This window comes from Leucopleurus acutus (assembly GCF_964270905.1).
Source record: "Leucopleurus acutus genome assembly, chromosome: 20".
Taxonomy (NCBI): Eukaryota; Metazoa; Chordata; class Mammalia; order Artiodactyla; family Delphinidae; genus Leucopleurus; species Leucopleurus acutus.
This window is the reverse complement of record NC_139162.1, coordinates 51678070-51696991: the sequence shown is the minus strand read 5'-3', so window position 1 is coordinate 51696991 and position 18922 is coordinate 51678070. Positions and strand designations below refer to the sequence as shown.

Sequence of the window (18922 nt, the reverse complement as noted above, 5' to 3'; positions counted from 1 at the left end):
ATTTACAAGGTTTGCGGTCATGTCTGTGTGTAGTTATGGGATGGCGAGCTGGCTGGGTGCAGGATTTGCTTCCGGGACACTAGTTGGGCGCAAGTAATGACAGGAGGGCTGGGGACACGGAAGTCGGATCACGCTATCACATGCCCAGGGGCGCTTGGCACCAAAAGTATGGGGTGGAGGAGGAGACTCAGGTTTGAAGCCAGAAGCCGGAATATTTGGAATATTTGGAGTGTTTGCCAGCTTTCAGAATGAGACAAGTCACTGTAATTTCTTTTCTCGTTCTAAACAAACATTCCTTCTTCCTAATGTTGCAGTCACACATACTGATTCTTTCTTTTTTTAAAAAAATTATTTATTTATTTTTCTGGCCGCGCCAGGTGGCTTGTGGGATCCTAGTTCCCAGACCAGGGATTGAACACGGGCCCCCTGCAGCGGAAGCGCAGAGTCCTAACCACTGGACCGCCAAGGAATACCCCTGATTCTTTTTCTTAAGGGGAATCCCTTCAAAACAGTATAAGCTTCAGGCCCCATGAAACACGGATTTGCCCATTCTTAGCCGTTACTCGGTGCTAATTTCCATTTGCGGTCCTTTCTGGTACACTTAGGACAATACATCGAACTGGGGGAAAGATTATGCGTGTAAGTGGATTATACTGTCTGTGGATTTCATTTCGGGATAGTGAAGAGGATTTATAGATATTGTGAGGATTTACAAAGAGGGCTAGGGTCCCACCACACAGGTAAAACTCAGAAACAAAATGTTGAACGGAGGATGAAGGACACAAGAGAGTCTAGATGATATGATTCGAATTAGGGGAAGTTCAAACACAGGGACAAATCACCTATGATGTTAGAAGGCAGGAAGATGGTTACCCCTGGGAAGTGGGGGCAGATGGGGGCGGAGCTGGTTACAAGGCGCGCCCTCTGCAAAATCCCTTGGGCAATTGACTGAAGCTCTGTTCACAGCACTTGTGTTTTACTTTAATAAAACTTGCAATGCACCTATGGTCACCTTATCTTTGATAAAGGAGGCAAGAATATACAATGGAGAAAAGACAGCCTCTTCAATAAGTCGTGCTGGGAAAACTGGACAGCTAGCTACATGTAAAAGAATGAAATTAGAACACTCCCTAACACCATACACAAAAATAAACTCTAAATGGATTAGAGACCTAAATGTAAGACTGGACACTATAAAACTCTTAGAGGAAAACATAGGAAGAACACTCTATGACATAAATCACAGCGAGATCCTTTTTGACCCTCCTCCTAGAGAAATGGAAATAAAAACAAAAATAAACAAATGGGACCTAATGAAACTTCAAAGCTTTTGCACAGCAAAGGAAACCAGAAACAAGACGAAAAGACAACCCTCAGAATGGGAGAAAATATTTGCAAATGAAGCAACTGACGAAGGATTAATCTCCAAAATTTACAAGCAGCTCATGCAGCTTAATGTCAGAAAAACAAACAACCCAATCCAAAAATGGGCAGAAGACCTAAATAGACATTTCTCCAGAGAAGATATACAGATTGCCAACAAACACATGAAAGAATGCTCAACATCATTAATCGTTAGAGAAATGCAAATCAAAACTACAATGAGATATCATCTCACACCAGTCAGAATGGCCATCATCAAAAAATCTACAAACAGTAAATGCTGGAGAGGGTGTGGAGAAAAGGGAACCCTCTTGCACTGTTGGTGGGAATGTAAATTGATACAGCCACTATGGAGAACAGTATGGAGGTTCCTTAAAAAACTAAAAATAGAACTACCATAGGTCCCAGCAATCCCACTACTGTGCATACACCCTGGGAAAACCATAATTCAAAAAGAGTCATGTACCACAATGTTCATTGCAGTTCTATTTACAATAGCCAGGACATGGAAACAACCTAAGTGTCCATCGACAGATGAATGGATAAAGAAGAAGTGGCACATATATACAATGGAATATTACTCAGCCATAAAAAGAAACAAAATTGAGTTATTTGTAGCGAGGTGGATGGACCTAGAGTCTGTCATACAGAATGAAGTAAGTCAGAAAGAGAAAAACAAATACTGTATGCTAACACATATATATGGAATCTAAAAAAAAAAAAAAAAAGGTCATGAAGAACCTAGGGGCAGGAAGGGAATAAAGACGCAGACCTACTAGAGAATGGACTTGAGGACACAGGGAGGGGGAAGGGTAAGCTGGGACAAAGTGAGAGAGTGGCATGGACATATATACACTACCAAATGTAAAGTAGATAGCTAGTGGGAAGCACAGGGAGATCAGCTCAGTGCTTTGTGACCACCTAGAGGGGTGGGATAGGGAGGGTGGGAGGGAGGGAGACGCAAGAGGGAAGAGATATGGGGTTATATGTATAGCTGATTCACTTTGTTATAAAGCATAAACTAAAACACCATTGTAAAGCAATTATACTCCAGTAAAGATGTTAAAAAAAAAAACTTGCAATGAATGAATAAAACATTAAAGGGAAAAAATTACGCTTCCCACTAAAACAACTGTTTTTAATAAAAATGAGGCAAGGGAAAAAAAAAATGGAGACGAGGTGCTGGGCCCAGTGAAGGTGAAACCCCAGCTGTCTTGCACAGGCCTTTTCTGTTAGTTTTCCCTTGTGTGCCCAGTTGACAGATGAGGAAACTGAGGCCTATTAAAGGCTGTGACTTGCCCAGGGATCTCCCAGTGTCTTTCCTGAAGGCCTCCACCAGCTTCAGAGATTTGAGGGATGGGGAATTTCTCCAAGGCTTGACACCAGGCTCAGGCTTGCAGGAGAAGGACAAAAGCTAGAGAATTGTTTCCTCTGCCTGGGGTCAAAGGAGGGCTCTGGGGAGCCCAGGTAAGGCTCAGCCCAGCCAGGGTTTCCAAAGGGCAGTGTCCCAAGGCGGGGCCGGGGGGAGGCTAGGGAGGAAGCTGGCGTGTGGTCTAGGGTCTGTTGGAAAAGGCCTCCTTTGTTCCTGGCTGGGGGATGTTCCCCAGGGGACCATAAAGGAAGGGCTGGTCACCTCAGAGGGGTGGTGGCAGGGGCTTTGCAGGCCCTGTTTCTAAGTAACCTAAGTAAGACAGATGTGAGAAATATTGTGTTTCTGGAGCTGGACATTGCAGGCTCAGAGTCTAGCTTTGGCACTCTCTAGCAGAGCTGAGGCCTGGGGCTTAATCTCCCTAGGCCTGTTTCCTCAACTGTAAAATAGGGATAGGAGAAGTAGCATGGTGTCTTGGTTAACGACATAAACCCTGGAGCCAGAATACATGAGTCTGAATCCTACCTCTCTCCAGTCATGTGGCTGTGGGCAAGTCATTCATCCTCTCTGTGCTTCGGTCCTTCCATCCATAAAATGGGGATAATAAGTAAACATTACCTCATAGGATGGTCGTGAGCATGTGAAAAGTGCTTAGAACTGGGCCTGACATAGGAATATACACTATATAAATGTTTCTTAATTTTTAAAAAATAGAGATAGTGGGAGGGTTTAATGCACCCATAGAAATAAAAATGATTAAAATAGAGCCTGGCTTGTGGTCTGCATTCGATAAATCCAGGCTAAAATTATTGTTATTATTATACTTAGTAATAGAGGCAACACCGGGCATCGTGTGAGCCCAGAGGAGGGGCTGCTTGGCACCGCCTTTGGCACACAGTAGGCCCTCAGCTTATTGTAATTACTTTATGGTTCAGTGATGTCATAGGTTGAGCGCAGGCGGCAGAATTAGTGATGTCACTAGTTGCCAGGCGGATTTAGGCCAGTGGGCGGGGCTGTGAGGCCATCCGTCACTAGGCAGATTAGCTGCTAAGTGCCTGGGTCTTGGCTCTGGTGGGTCACATGTGCTCTCTCTGTGCCCTGGGCAGCAGATCTCACCTCTTTGAGCCTCAGTTTCCTCTTCTGACACATGAAGATAACAGTAATCTCAACCTCAAGGTTTTAATCCTACCTAAAGATTAAAAGGGATAATATACATTAAGCCCCTGGCTCCTAATAAATGCTCAGGACACTGAAGTTCCCTTTAGCGTGCAGCGCTATTTTTGTCTTTGATCTCACCAACAGCTCCTTGAAGGAGAATTGTCCTCCCCAGCTTACCGGAGAGGAAAATGGGGTTGCCAACCAGGAAAAGATACTGTGCCCTTCAGGAGTCCTTGAAATAGTCACTGAATGCATACATGAATAAATATGAGGGTGTCCCGCCATCCCCCTCAGCACTTACAATCTCCAAATTGCGGGGCCAGCGTGGAGGCCAGGGTGGAATCCACAGTGCCGGCACATTGTTGGTGTCCAACCAGTATTTGACTGAATGAATGAACGTGTGAATGAATGAATGTGTGGTTGAATGAATGTGCGAATGAATGAATGTGTGATTGAACGAATGTGTGAATAAATGAATGTGTGATGAATGAACGTTTGAATGAATAAATGGGTGAATGAATGAAGGGGTTACCAGGAAAAAAGTTAAGGAAACTCAAAGAGCACTTGTTACCTCCTAACACCTGCCTCTGTGGTTCTCAGCCCTGGGCATTTTAGAATCCCCTCTGGGGACTTCAGAAACTTCCAAAGCCTGGCCTCATTCCAGGTCAACAGTGTCCAGACCTTACCATGCGCCCTCTGGGCCGAGAACAACTATTGCTCAGTAAATGACTGAGCATCAACGTTTAATAAATAATCGAGACGTGACTGGGGGAGAGCTGGGATCTCCCTGCATGTTACGAGGCGACAGGTGAGAAAACGGAGGTTGAGGGAGGGGAAGCGATTTGGCCAAGGCCATGCGGCAAGTACCGAGCAGAGCTGAGATTTGAACCTCAGCCCCGTAGACAGTTCTGTTCCAGGCCCTCCTTCCCCACATCCCCCTACTCCAGTCAAAGCCCCCCAATGCACCAAGCACTATTCCAGCCTCTGGCCTTGCATCAGCTGTTCCTCCTGCCAGGAGGCTGGAGAGGGGGGACGCCCACCTGGGTTCCTGCTGGGCTGAATCTTACTGTGTGTCCCCAAACAGGTGCTGTGTGTCTTCTCTCCCCACCTTGTAAATTAAATATGGTCCTGGGGTGACCTTTCCTCTCCTTGGGCTCCGAGCCCATTCTTTTCCCATGCCAGGTCCAGGGCCTGGCATGCAGCTATTGCTTGGTTGGAGCAGAGGAATGAAGGTGACAGCTGGGCTGGGGCAGAGACCAGCCGCAGGAGGAACAGCGGACAGAGCTACAGCCCACATGACGGGCAATGGGCCAAGGACGTACTTAGCCTCCTCGAAGGGGCCTGGCCTGCCCTGCTAGGGAGACCCCAGGACATGAAACTCTAAGAATGGCCCAACCTGGCGATCCTCCTTCCTCCCATCCCCCCGCCCCCCAGTCCACCAGGCCTTAGCTCTTCTTCTCTGTCCCCACTACCCCTGTCCAGCTCAGGTCTCCTCCTCGCCCCCCTGGACCCTCAACGCAGCCTCCTCCAGAGTCTCTTGGCCTCCAGTTTCTCCTTCCTGTTCATCCCCCACGTGGCCCAGAGCTCAAGGCCCTCCGTAGCCTGGGCGGGGGGGCGTTCTGTCTGGATTGCCAACATATCAAAACACGGAGGGCCTCCCTCAATATTTATGAAGAAATACAAATAACACTCACAGTGCCCCCTGGCCCGACACTCCTCACTACATTACGTGCCTTAGTTCGTTTATTTCCTCAACAACTCTAGGAGGCTACCCGCTATAGTATTTCTATCCCCGCGTTACAAATGAGGAAGTAGAGGCACAGAGAGGCAGTCACTTGGCTAACATCACACAGCGGCAGACGGCAGAGCTGGGCTTTGAACCCACCCAGTGCCATGGGGTAGCGCCTCGCCAATCGTCATACAGTTGTCCTCAGGTGTGCTCATTCTGGGCAGGGGCCCTGGGGTCTTGGGGGTGGGGGGTGGTCAGGAAGACCTAGGTTTGACCTCAGGCAGCTTACATGACCTCTCTGAGTCTCAGTGTCCACCTCCTTCCCCTTGGTCACAGGAATATTTAACTCTTAGGTGTATGTTATAATTATTATCATTATATTGTATTATATTCGATATTGTATATCCATAGACCTCAATGAAATATCTTAAGATAAGCACAGATTTTAAAGCAGAGTTTCTCCTTCTCCTGGGAGTTCACCCAAGAGAAACAAAAACTCTTTTTCACACCAACGTCTGTACTCGCATGTTTATAGCTGCCCTATTCATAATCGCCAGAAACCGGGAGCAGCGCAAACGTCCGTCAGCAGGTGAGTGGATAAACAGTGGTACATGTACACCACACGGTACTACTCAGCAAGGACAAGAAGCAAACCTTTGATATTCACCACCGCACAGATGGGTCCCAAAGGCATTGGGTGGAGTGAAGGAAAACAGACTCAGGAGATCGCCGTCTGTACAATTCCATTTAATGTCTGTGGTGGGTGGAATGATGACCACCCCCCAAAGAGGTCCATGTCTCAGTCTCCAGAAACTGCGAACATGATCCATTGCACCAGAAAAGGGATTTTGCTGCTGTGATTATGTTCAGGTTTTGAGATGGGGAGAGAATTCAGTGGGCCCTAAATGTAATCACAAGGGTCCTTGTAAAAGGGAGACAGGAGGGTTAGAATCAGAGAGAGAAGATATAATAATGGAAGCAGACGTCAGAGAGGAGAGAGATCAGAAGAGGCTACGCAGCTGGCTTTGAAGAGACAGAGGAAGGGGCCACGGGCCAAAGGATGCAGGGCCTCTAGGAGCTGGAAAAGGCACAGAAGGGAACGGGAGGAGTGCCACCCTGATAACACTTTGATTTTAGCCCAACAACAGTGATTTCAGACTTCTGACCTCCAGAAATGTATGAGCACAGATTTGTATTGCATTTGTGGTCATTTACTGCAGCAGCAATAGGAAACCAATACGTCATTTCTGACAAAAGACAAAAGTATACGGACGGGGAATAGATCAGTAGCTGTGGGGATGAGGGGTGGGAGGGGAGAGGGCAGCTAGAGATGGGGGAGGGTGTGACTACAAAGGGCTGATGGTGCAGTTTTGTATTGTGATTGTGGTGATGGTTACACAAATCTATACATGTGTTAGAATTCATAAAGCTATACACACACTCCCACACACAAATCAATTTTACTGATTGATTTTTTTTTTAAAAAAACCTCATTCATATAAATGTCAATACTTAACGCCCATTAACCATTATTATAACAAGACATCCCGTTGGCCAGCGTCCCTCTTGGCTACCCAGTGTTGTGCAGAGAAGCAACCCTTGCCTGTATTACAGACCTGCCTTCGATTTGCCGTGTAACCCGAGGTCACTCTCAAAACCTCTCTGGTCTCATTTGATGAACGAGCAGTGATGGGTGGGCAGGGACCAGGGACCTCTTTTCCAGGGACCTCCCAGTCTGATGTTCAAAGAGAGCTCCCCATTCCAGGAGCTTTAGGCCGTCTTGCCTGAGATGGGGCAAATTCATTCATTTGGCCCACAGATATTTATTGAGCACTTACTATGTGCCAGGCCCTGGGGGATAGGAAAGCGAGTACAACTGACAAAACACACAACAAAACCAAAAAACATCAGAACAAAACAAGAATCCCTATTGCAGTTTATGTTTGGATGAACAATAAAATTAACACAGAACGTTCAAAATGTAGTGTGTCGGATGGTGATGGAAAAAATGAAGCTGGTGGGGGACAGGAAGCGTCTGGTGTTGGGAGGGTTTGCAATTTGAGATCGATGGAATCAGGGGAGGGCCCTCTGAGGAGGTGACATTTGAGCAGACCTGAAGGAGGTGAGGGAAGAGCTGTGAGTGTGTGTACCAGAGGGAATAGTGTGTACAAAGGCGGGGAGAGGGCAGGCTGCTGGCATTCAGGGGTCTTGTGGGACTGAAACTGACCCCCACTCCTCTGAGAGGGCCCCGCCCGTCCATGCATGCGATCCGGCCGCATGAGGAGGTTTTCCGCAGCCCCGCTGTCCTGCTGACTCACAGCAGGTGCCTGTGGTCAACTCGCCTGCCTTTCTCGGGAGAGCGTTTTCAAGGCTCCTCAAGCCTGAGCTGGGTTCATTGCGCCTTATTCCCAGGGCACCTTGTGCAGTGGCGGCCGCCCTCCTTTGCCTGAGCTGCTCTCGCCTGCAGGAGTGCCTTCCCTCACCTCCTGAAATTCCGCTGCCTGGAGCCCATCTGGGCGAGCGTCCCCATCTCCTCAAGCGTCCCCATCTCCTCTGGCCACCTCCACCTCAGTGGAATGACTCACGCCTTGGCCAGAGCGCAGAGAACCGGGCTCTTTCACTCTCCTGCTCTCATCTGTGGCCGCTGAGGAGACATTAGAATAACCTCTTTGGGAGATCACTTGGCAACATTTTAAGTTATACAGGCCACCTCCACTCAAGCAGAGCACACCCGGTCCATGCGCATTTTTACCCCTCTCAGCACTCTGTTCTTTTCTTTCATAGCCCTTTTAATACTTAGTAAATATTTTCTTTGTCTATTGACTTCTTGAAATCAATCTTCCCCACTAGTAGTAGCTACAAGGGAACAGAAATTCTGCTTCTCCCATGTCCCACCTCCAAGAACCAGCATCAGACAGGCAGGCAGCGCTCCATTATATCTGTTGGATGCACAAATGAACGTGACCTCCAGAAATTTATGGGATGGGTGACCTTGAGGAAGTGCCCGGTGATATATGGACCACCATGCTAATTGCAACATTGTAAGAGGGACCTGAACAACAGAGAACTGGATAAATAAATCAGGAGTGGATGAATAAATCGCCGCCTGCAAACCTTGGAATCCAGCCATTCAAAAGGAGGCATTTATGTTTTGATAGGGATTGGGGTTACACATGTATTTCTCAAAATGGCACACTTCATAAGTTTGTGCAGTGCCCTGTACATAAACATCATCTATTTAAAAAAAAAGCCCATAAACAAGTATTGAAGTCTATTTCATAATATGCAGCCTGGAATGTTTAAGGTGAAATGTTCTGATGGTTGCAAATCACTCCTTTGAAATGCATCACCAATACAGATTGCTGGAGGGATAGAAAGATGTACAGATATATGATAAAACAAGTATAATAAAATTTTAGGAGTAGTGGGTATAGAGGGGGTGTGTGCTGAATAATTCCTCCAACGTTTTTCTATGTCTTGGAATTTTCATTATGAAAATTCCAAAAGATCGGAGGGGTAAGGAGGTAGCATTTATTTGGGAAGATGTCTGAGATATTACAGAGAGTGAAAAGACAAGGGGCAGAGCCAGATATAAAGTAGTATCTTACTTATGTTTAAAAAATAAGTAAGTAGGGCTTCCCTGGCGGCGCAGCGGTTGAGAGTCCGCCTGCCGATGCAGGGGACACGGGTTCGTGCCCCGGTCCGGGAAGATCCCACATGCCGCGGAGCGGCTGGGCCCATGGGCCATGGCCGCTGAGCCTGCGCGTCCAGAGCCTGTGCTCCGCAGCGGGAGTAGGCCACAACAGTGAGAGGCCCGCGTACCTCAAGAAACAAAAACAAAAACAAACAAACAAAAAAGTAAGTAAAAACAAGATACACACATAGAGAAAAATTTTCTGGCAGGCAAGCCTTAGAAGTGGTTACTCTGGGGATGGGTCTGGGGTGTTTGTGAGAACCAGAATTTTCCATTTTATGCCCTTCTGCACATCTTGAATTCTGAATGGTGAACACAGTGGCAGTGACTGCCACGTGCTAGCCCTCTGCCTCCGTCGCTGGTGGGACCAGAGAGGTTTCTCCGGGGACTTGGGAGTCACGGGTGGAGGATGGCAGAGCCGGGCCTGGCATCACATCACCAGGAGAGCCCACGTGGGGCTGGGATGTGAGTTTGAAATGAACTTCTACCGACTTAAGATCCAGAAGTGGGGGGATGTTTTTAACACCTGCTAGACTGCCTTAACACGGCACATGTGTACCTTTCCTTCTTTTTAGAAGATCTAATTAGGAAAATAACAGGAATTCCCTGGAGGTCCAGTGGTTAGGACTCAGTGCTTTCACTGCCGTGGCCCGGGTTCAATCCCTGGTTGGGGAACTAAGATCCCACAAGCTGCACGGCAGGACCAAAAAAAAAATTAAAAAAAAAAAAAAAGGGAAAATCACAAATTATTGGATTGTCTCTCTGTATCTATTGATCATCTGGGTTTATTAATAAGTTATATGTATTTATTATCATCTGGGCTTGTTAACAAGTTAATGGTCTCCCCCAGCACGGCCATACCAGCCTCTGCGGATGCCCATACTATCAGCTTGGTGCGTACCTTAACCGCACTTGAAGAAGTACATGCGAGCACAGTGTGGACACTCAGCTTCCTTCTCTGTTCCTGCTCGTCTGACATTTTTTTTTTTTAATTATTTATTATTTATTTATTTAGGCTGCTCCAGGTTAGTTGTGACAGGCATGTGGGATCTAGTTCCCCGACCAGGAATGGAGCCCAGGCCCCCTGCATTGGGAGCAGGGAGTCTTACCCACTGGACCACCAGGGAAGTCCCCGTCCTCCTTCTAAGCAATATTGATATCAGACCTTACTCGGCATCTTGCTTATTTTTTAGTTACTCTACTATGGCAGTCTTTTCAAATCCGCAGCTATCTCTCCGCAGCTATCTCCTTGTTTTTATCTTATTTATTCTTTAAATTACTTTTTATTGGGGTATAGCTGATCTACAATCCTTGTTTTTAAAAATAGCTTCCAGAGCATTATTGACAATTGCCGTGGTATGGAAGAAACCTAAGTGTCCATTAACAGATGAATGGCTAAAGGAGATGTGATAAGGACTTCCATGGTGGTCCAGCGGGTAAAACTCTGCACTCGCAATGCAGGGGGCTGGGGTTTGATCCCTGCTCTGGGAACTAGATCCCGCCGGCATGCCGCAACTAAGAAGTCCGCATGCTGCAACTAAAAGATCCCGCATGCCGCAACTTAAAAAAAAAAAAGTGATATGTATATACATATATATATATAATGTAATATTACTCAGTCATAAAAAGGAAGGAAATTTTTCCACTTGCAGCAACATGGATGGACTTGGAGGGCATTATGCTAAGTGAAATAAGTCAGACAGAGAAAGACCAATACTGCATGATATCTCTTATATGTGTAATCCCCAAAACACAACAAACTAGTGAATAAAACAAAAACGAAGCAGACTCACAGATATAGAGAACAAACTAGTGGTTACCATGGGGGAGAGGGAAGGGGGGAGGAACAACATAGGGGTAGGGGATTTTTTTAAAAGGGTTATTATTATGGGATTATATGAAATCATGTGTGTGAAACTTTTGAAAATTTTAAAGCACTATAGAATTTAAAGAATCTTTCATTCAATAAAAAAATGTTTTTAATAGCTGCGAGATATCCCATTTCCATCTTGAACATTACTTTCCTGTTGAGGAAACGTCCTATTTTTTTTTTCGTGTTTTCAATTATTTTAATAACAGATGGAAATTATTATCACCTAAAGTTTTGGAATCATTATTTTTCTGCTTATGAAAATTACATATAGAACATTTGGAAGACACAAAAAATAATAGAGAAGAAAATGAATATCGCCTGCAATTCCCCCACATAGAAATGACCATGATGTAGAGATGGGTGGACAGCCAGCTAGAACTTTGTCTCGCAAAGCCTCCTACTTTTAAGTGAATTTTGACCAATGCATAATCCCTCCATGCAATCCAAACCCCTCTCATAATATAAAATAGTCGATCACCCCAGAACACTTCCTGGTGCTTCTTCCCAATTAGCTCACACCTCCACCCTGAGGCTACCACTCTTCTGAGTTTTTCCACATAAATTGACTTGGCTGGTCTCGGGCCTTCTAGGGCTGTCAACTTATAGAAAGTACTCTTGGCATCTGGCTTCGTTTGCTTAGCCTAATACTCTTGACATGCACCCATGTTTGTGTGTGCATTACAGAGTTTGTTCCTTTTTATGGCTGAGTAGAGTTCGACTGTATCAATAGATTACGGTGTGCTGACCCATTCTCCTGTTCATGGCTGTTTCCGGGTGCCGCTAATATGCGTAAACCCACTGTGACCATACTTGTCTTCGTGTGGAAACTACATGAGCATTTCTCTTGGGCAAATAAGTAGCATTGGAATTGCAGGGTCATAGGGTGGGATGTCATACTGTTTGGATTAGAGTAACTTTATAGATTTTAAGTTCTGATAGGGTCAATTCTCCCTCCCCATTCTTTTTTTTTTTTCTTCCCTGGCTATTCCTGCACATTTAAAATCTATACACACTTTTAAATGATTTTTTGAATTATTACTTTGATGATGATGATGGTGATAGAGAACAATCTAGCTAAAGAAATGAATCACTTTCTTCAAATTCTCAGGGTTCTTTGTCCTGCATCCCTGGCTCTGTCCCTCAAAGCCCAGCAGATTCTTTGTGGGCCCGGTAGCTTGCACTGCCCCACCTCCCCTCGATCCCCACGCTAGCACAGCCAGTGTTGTTCTGTTCCCACTGTCAAGTTCAACTTGTTCCCTGCATACGCCATGCTCCACCACACCGTTGGAACTCTGCATGTGCTGTGCCTTTAGCCTGAAGGCTCTTCTCGACTTTTCTCTCTTCCCTTATGCTCTCTCTCTCTCTCTCCCTTCCAACGTATATTTATTAAGCCCCTACTATGTACCTCTCCCCACCCTTGAGGCCTTTGCAGCCTGGAGCCATGCCATCCAATAGAACTTCCTCTGACGATGGAAACGTACTGTTCTGTACCATGGCAGCCGCTGGCCTCGTGTAGCTACTGAGCCCTTGAAATGTGGCCCATGCAACCCGGAGGGGGGCACAACTTTTAATTTTATTGAATTATTATTGATTTCAACTGAAACACTGACACTCAATTCAATTATTAGAATACTTTTGTGTGTGTGTGTGTGTGTGGCATGTGGGCCTCTCACTGTTGTGGCCTCTCCTGTTGCGGCGCACAGACTCCGGACGCGCAGCCTCAGCGGCCATGGCTCACGGGCCCAGCCGCTCCACGGCATGTGGGATCTTCCCAGACCGGGGCACAAACCCGCGTCCCCTGCATCGGCAGGCAGACTCTCAACCACTACGCCACCAGGGAAGCCCAATTATTAGAATACTTTTTTATGCAGGTGTGGAAAAGCTCAGGCCTGAGAATCGACTTTTGTCAGCTGTAATGGTGATGAGAACTGAATGCAAATCAGATCTTTCTGATGTAAGGTTAGCACCTGATTTGAGAAAGTGCACACTGTGTTCAGAGGCTTCCTATGAAAAGACTAAAGTATCTTATTCATATTTTTTTCTATCGATTATAGGTTGAAAGAATATTTCAGATATAACAGGTTAAATAAAACTTCTAATTAAAATTAATTTCAACTGTTTCTTTTACTTTTTGTTTAATGGGACTAAGAAAATGTTTACCTAGGGGTCTCGGGTTATGTATTTATGGGGCAGTGTTGGTCTGGAGGGTGGACAGACCACAGACTCATTGATCCCATCTGGGGTGACCAGCATCCACCCCCACCCCGTGAAGGTGACGGGGACACAGAGGGGCAGCCCCTCCCTGTAGTTCCAGGCCCCTGTCTGATCCCTTTCTCTAGCATGGAGGTAAAGAGAGGGGTCTCCGGAGCAAATCCCAGATGTACGAGTCCTCTCTGGGCCTCAGCTTTCCCATCTGTAAAATGGGAATCCTAACATCATCACCCTCACAGGACTGTTGTGGAAACGGAAGGGGTTCAGCCACACAAAGTTCTGAGCACAAGCCTGGTGTGTGGCCAACGCTCAGGAAAGTTGTAATTATTACCATCTTTCACCCCGTCCCCACCCTTCCTGGCACCTGGGTTCCTGGCTCAGGAATGGGAATTAGAGAAGGAGGAAGGAAAACCGTGTGATCCCTGACTCAGCAGAGAACGGCAAGTCTGACATGTCCCGGGGCATCACCCACCACACCCATTTCACTGATGCACAGCTATCTGCCGGACCCTGTCTGCCCGGCGGGTCCCAGCCGGCAGGTGACATGGACGGGATTTGAACACAGGGTTGACTTCCTGTGGGTAGCTTGACTCGTGACGCGGGCATTCTTGTCTGCAGTGGCAGAGACCTCGGGGTCCCTGGTCCAGGTCCCCCTGTGAGTAGCCGGCCACGCCACTCTTGGGGTGTCTGATTCAGGCCTCCCAGTGAGACCAGGGTCTCCCTTCTTGCCTCAGCATTCGATGCCACTGATGGCGCACTGGGTCCCGCTCTGCATCCCCCAGAGCCTGCCTTCGGCAAACTGGGCTGCTCTGGTTCTTTCCAAGTGTGTCCTGGATGTTCCCACTTCCTTATCCCTATGCAGGACCGCAGGCATAAGTGGGATGTGGGCGCACATCCTACCGCCCCCTCCCCGGCCTCTAGAGAGCAAGGGAATCGAAACACATCCTTCCCTTCACTCTCCAAGCCTGGGTCCCTTGCAGGGAGACCAGTGGTGGGGAGAAGGGAAGGTGGGGCTGTGAGCATCTTTTTCTAATCCTCTCCAGGGCGCCTGATTTATTAGTGGAGGTCCAGAACCCCACTTCCTCTCTGCCTGCCCAAATTCCACGCAGGTGGAATTATTTGTTTATTGCCTTTTTATTAGCGGCATCCTTCCCCTTGGGAAAAGCAGCTCTGTGACTGGAAGGACTATAGCCATAAAATCATCCAAGTAGCTTGGCCTCCCCAGGGAAGGAGGAGCCAGGGCTGTAAAACCAGTGTTGGTGACTTCAGCCAGAAAAACGGTGAGATTTGAAAAGACCTTGTTTGGGGTTCTCCAAGATCAGAGGCAGGGGAGGGGCAGCAACCACAGGTCCAAATGCTGGCTCGGCTTCTCCTGGCCTTTACCTTCTCCAGAAAGGGCTGGTCAAGGTGCAGCCCAGTGTACGGGGTATTCCAGGAGATGCAGCAGAGCACAAGATACCTACTAAGCCTCCTGTCTGGGCAGGGTTCCCTCCCGACCCACCTACCCCCTCATCTTGCTTATCCCCAAATTCCTTCCACATCTGCCCACCCTTTCCAGGCTGTGATAGAGTCAGGCTGTCCTGGTTCACATCCTGACTACAGCTCACTTGACAGCTGTGTGACTTTGGACAAGTCACTCAACCTCTCTGGGCCTCAGTGGCTTTCGTCATAAATAGAATGATAATAGTTAATCATTCTCGTGGCTTAATCTCGAACAGCTGTTGTGAGGATTAAATGAGGTAATAGGTGGAAGACGCTAAGCAAGGTGGGCATTAAAAAGATTCTCTAGGGATTAACATCTTCTGGGTTTGTCTCTGTGTCACCTCTGCCTCCTGAAACTTAGTATAACTGCCTGGGTCCTGCTTACCTCCTGCTTCTAACTTTTTCCTCTTAAATTTTTGGTTTTGCCCTTAAGATCCCTTTTTAGTCCTTTGGATACATACAAGTCTCCATGGAACACAGTTAACATATCGAAACCATAATTTGTAACAAATTATGAACTAATGAACTAGAACGTTCCAAGTGATATGTCTCTCAGGTGCCTCTGAGCTCCTTCTTGTCCCACTGGCCTCTCCCCCTCCCCACCATCCGAATTAAATCCCTGTCGGTCACTTGTTTTTTTAAAAGACAGTTTGTTTTTTTATTAATTTTTTAAAAGATTTTTTTTTGATGTGGACCATTTTTAAAGTCTTTATTGAACTTGTTACAACATTGCATTTTTTTTTTTTTGTTTTTTTGGCCCTGAGGCGTGTGGGATCTTAGCTCACCTGCACCCCCTGCATTGGAAGGCGAAGTCTTAACCACTGGACTGCCAGGGAGGTCCCTATGCTTGTATTTTAAAAATGATATATTGCTTAGCTTTTCTTGTTTTGGGGGAGGCAGGGAGCTTAAAAATGGAGTCGGGCTGCAGTTAGTGTCCTGGGAATCGCTTCTTGCCCTTGACATTAGGACTCATTCATGTCACTTCCAGCAGCCGCTGTCCTTTTCCTCTATTGTCTCCTCCTCTGCATGCCCTGCCCCTCCTCACTTGTCTTCCAGCCCTGACTCATCCTGCAAGTTCCAGCTCAAAGCTTGCCTAATCTCTCCTCCATTCATTCCTTGACATCATTCTCAGAGCCTTCACAGGGTCCCCGAGCAGAGGACTGCAGAGGTGGTCCCGACTCTGTCCCTGTCTGTGAACGGTTCCGCCTTTTGGTACCACGGCACAGGTTTGAAGCCAGAAGTGTGATCAGGGACCTACCTGTGGTGGCCAAGAATCTTAAATCATGTGAGAAGGAGTTCGTCAGGTGAAGGAGAGAGGTCATTCCAGGTGCAAAGGCTTCAAGGTGTGAGATCTGGGCTGGAGGGGATGCGGAAGCAGCCAGGTGGGGCCCATGGAGCAAGGAAGGTGGGGAGGGGGCTTGGGGGGCAGAGAGGCGCTCCCACAGAGGGAGAAAGGCCAGCAGCAGGACCCTAGCCCCACTCCCCCATTTTAAGCCAGAGCAGCTCTGTTTTGATCTCTATTATGGATTTCTGTTTGGATGTAAGATTTCTCCTGGACAAAGGAATCTGTATCTTAAAAAGGTTTTGGAAACCATCGCTGTGGAGCCATGGAAGGGACTTGAGCAGGGGGGTGGCCAAGGATAGATTTAAAGATTTAGAAAAGACTTCTCTGGGAATCCCTTCAGAGGAAACCATGTATGCAAAGGCACTGGGGCAGGGAATAGTGAGGTATAACCAGGGAATTTGAAGTGCTGGGGTAGATGGAATGCAGGTGAGGGAGGGGATTGACCTGGAGAAGCCAGGGTGCCAAGGCCTGGAGGGCCTCTGGACTGGGAGGAGGGGAGGGGCAGCTCTGGGAAAGACTGGAGGCATGGAGGCCAGGGAGAGGCTCCAAGGGCAAAGATGAAGCCTGAGCAGAGACCATGAGAATGGAGAGAGTCAGGGGTCAGGAGAGTGGGGTTGGGGAGTGACAGGCCGTGGGAGGGAGAGGAAGGAAGGGACAAAGACAGTTGGGGGGGGGGCGGTTCTGACCTGGTGACCGATGGGGCCATCCCTGAGATGGCAAGCTGGGAGGAGGAATAATTCTGGGGAGCCACTGAGTTCCCACACAATGCTGGGGACATTATGTATCTGAGGGGCCTGCAGCAGAGAGTCCAAAAGGGATGTTAAGGGCCCTCATGAGAGGCATCCTTCTGGGTCCAGGGGATTCCAGAAGCTCATGGAAAAGAAGATTTTAAGCCACCTCCCAGGGGGCTGCAGAATTTCGGTCCACAAGTGTCTTATAGGTGAGGGTTACTTACTCCCATTTTTCAGATGAGGAAACTGAGGCTGGGAGAGACCAAATGACTGAATCAAGGTCACACACTGAGCAAGGGCTGGGGATTTTATGGCCAACTGATGACTGTGTGGGAACAAAGAAGAGGGAGGCTCCCAGGGCCTGGTGGGAAGAAAAGGCTTCCTAGATGTGGGAACCCAGGAAGGGAACCAGTTTATCTCAGGAGGGAGAAATGGCAGAACCCAGAAGCCCAAAGAAAAGAATGCTGAAGAGAGAATGCTGGGAGTTTCTTCAAACAGAGCTGGGACCAGCCTGGTAGCCACTCTCATCCTGAGAGGCCCAGAGACCCAGGAGGCTTGTCTAGGTCACACAACACTCAGAATTTAACTGCTCGTCTCTGGAGTCTGGGGCATGAGGGTGAGGGAGGGGAGTGGCGAGCCTGGAACAGTACAGTCAGGGGTGGCTGGAGGAGCTCGGGAGGCCAGGGGAGACTTGCCTGGCAGAATGCAAGATATGGAGGGTTGAGATCATCTAAACAGCTCACTGTGTGACCTTGGGCAGGCTGCCTGCCCTCTCTGAGCCTCCACTTTCTCCTCTGAGAAATGGAGCCGTGGGGAGGGGGTATCACTGAGGCTGTGGAAGAGAGGGGAGAACACAGACTTTGGGGTCAGGTGGACAGGGTTCAGATTTGCTTCTGGCTGTGTAATCATGGTCCCATCACTTTCCCTCTCAGCCTCAGTTTCCCCATCTGGAAAGTGGGTACTATAAAAGCGTCTGACTCATTCCTAGGAACAAAGGAGTCACGCTTCTGAGGTAGGGAAAACTCTGTCTTGGAGACCCATCCTTTGGGTCCCCAAGTCCTCCAGGGCCACAGACTCTGACTCTGAGACTCAGCTGTATCCCAAACCCAGTCCACCTCTGTTCTCCCATCCTCCCCCCCCCCGCAAACAGAACAGAAGCCCCTTGAGGGCAAGCACCCCCATCTGAAGGGCTTTTGGTCGTGTCTGGGAGGAAAGCGGGTACAAAATGCCCTCCTGTTTCCCGGGCAACTGCCATGGACCAAGCCCCTTCTCTCATCCAGTCCTACCTCAGGCAGACAAACTGCTTCTGGACCCCTTTGACAGACAGAGAGACTAAGGCCCTGAGACGGACAAGACACCCCAAGAATCCCAACTGGTGACTCAGCACAGCCCGGGTCCTCGAATCCCTTCGCAGGAAGGATCCGCACTCCAGGGTGGACGAGCCAGCCCAGCCCAGACGCTTCTGAGGCTCCAGGAGGCCGGGGGCCACCTTTGCAGAGGCCCCTGGCTCTTCCCCCAGGCCACCTCCTCCAGGGGCGCTGCCGGCACGTGCCCAGGTCTGGGCCTCACCTGATCTCCGAGATGTTTTTCTCATAGGGGTCCCACGCAGCCTGGTTCCCGGGCTCGGCAGGCTCTTCCATGGCAGGAGGGCGAGGGTGGGGAGAGGAGGACGCGCTGGGAGCAGATGGCACAGGGAGCAGGTGTGTGTGGCAGTGGCGTCTACCACGCAGGGAGCCCGCCAGGTGCCTACCTCCACGCCCAAGGGGAGGGGCAGCATCCAGCCGGTTCTCCCAGCTGCTACCCACGCCTCCGACAGTGGGGAGAGGCCAGGAGGGAGCCACCCTTCTCTGAGGGTGTAGAGGAGGGGTGATGGGCACCTCCTGGGCATCTTGCCAGTGGCTGGGGACAGAGTCCAGGGGGTCAGAGACAATCCCACACCGGAACATT

At 48.4% G+C, this 18922-nt stretch overlaps 1 protein-coding gene across 1 annotated transcript in view; it reads right to left on the bottom strand.

The window, feature by feature from the left end:
* The window catches only part of SULT2B1 (sulfotransferase family 2B member 1), a gene marked incomplete at both ends in the record, with an annotated part of 33413 nt that extends 14798 nt beyond the window's left edge, over positions 1-18615 (bottom strand). The window contains one exon of the mRNA XM_082862262.1: positions 18545-18615. Coding sequence (XP_082718388.1) covers positions 18545-18615 — 71 coding nt within the window. The remainder of the gene's footprint in view (positions 1-18544) is intronic.
* Positions 18616-18922: the final 307 nt, after the last annotated feature.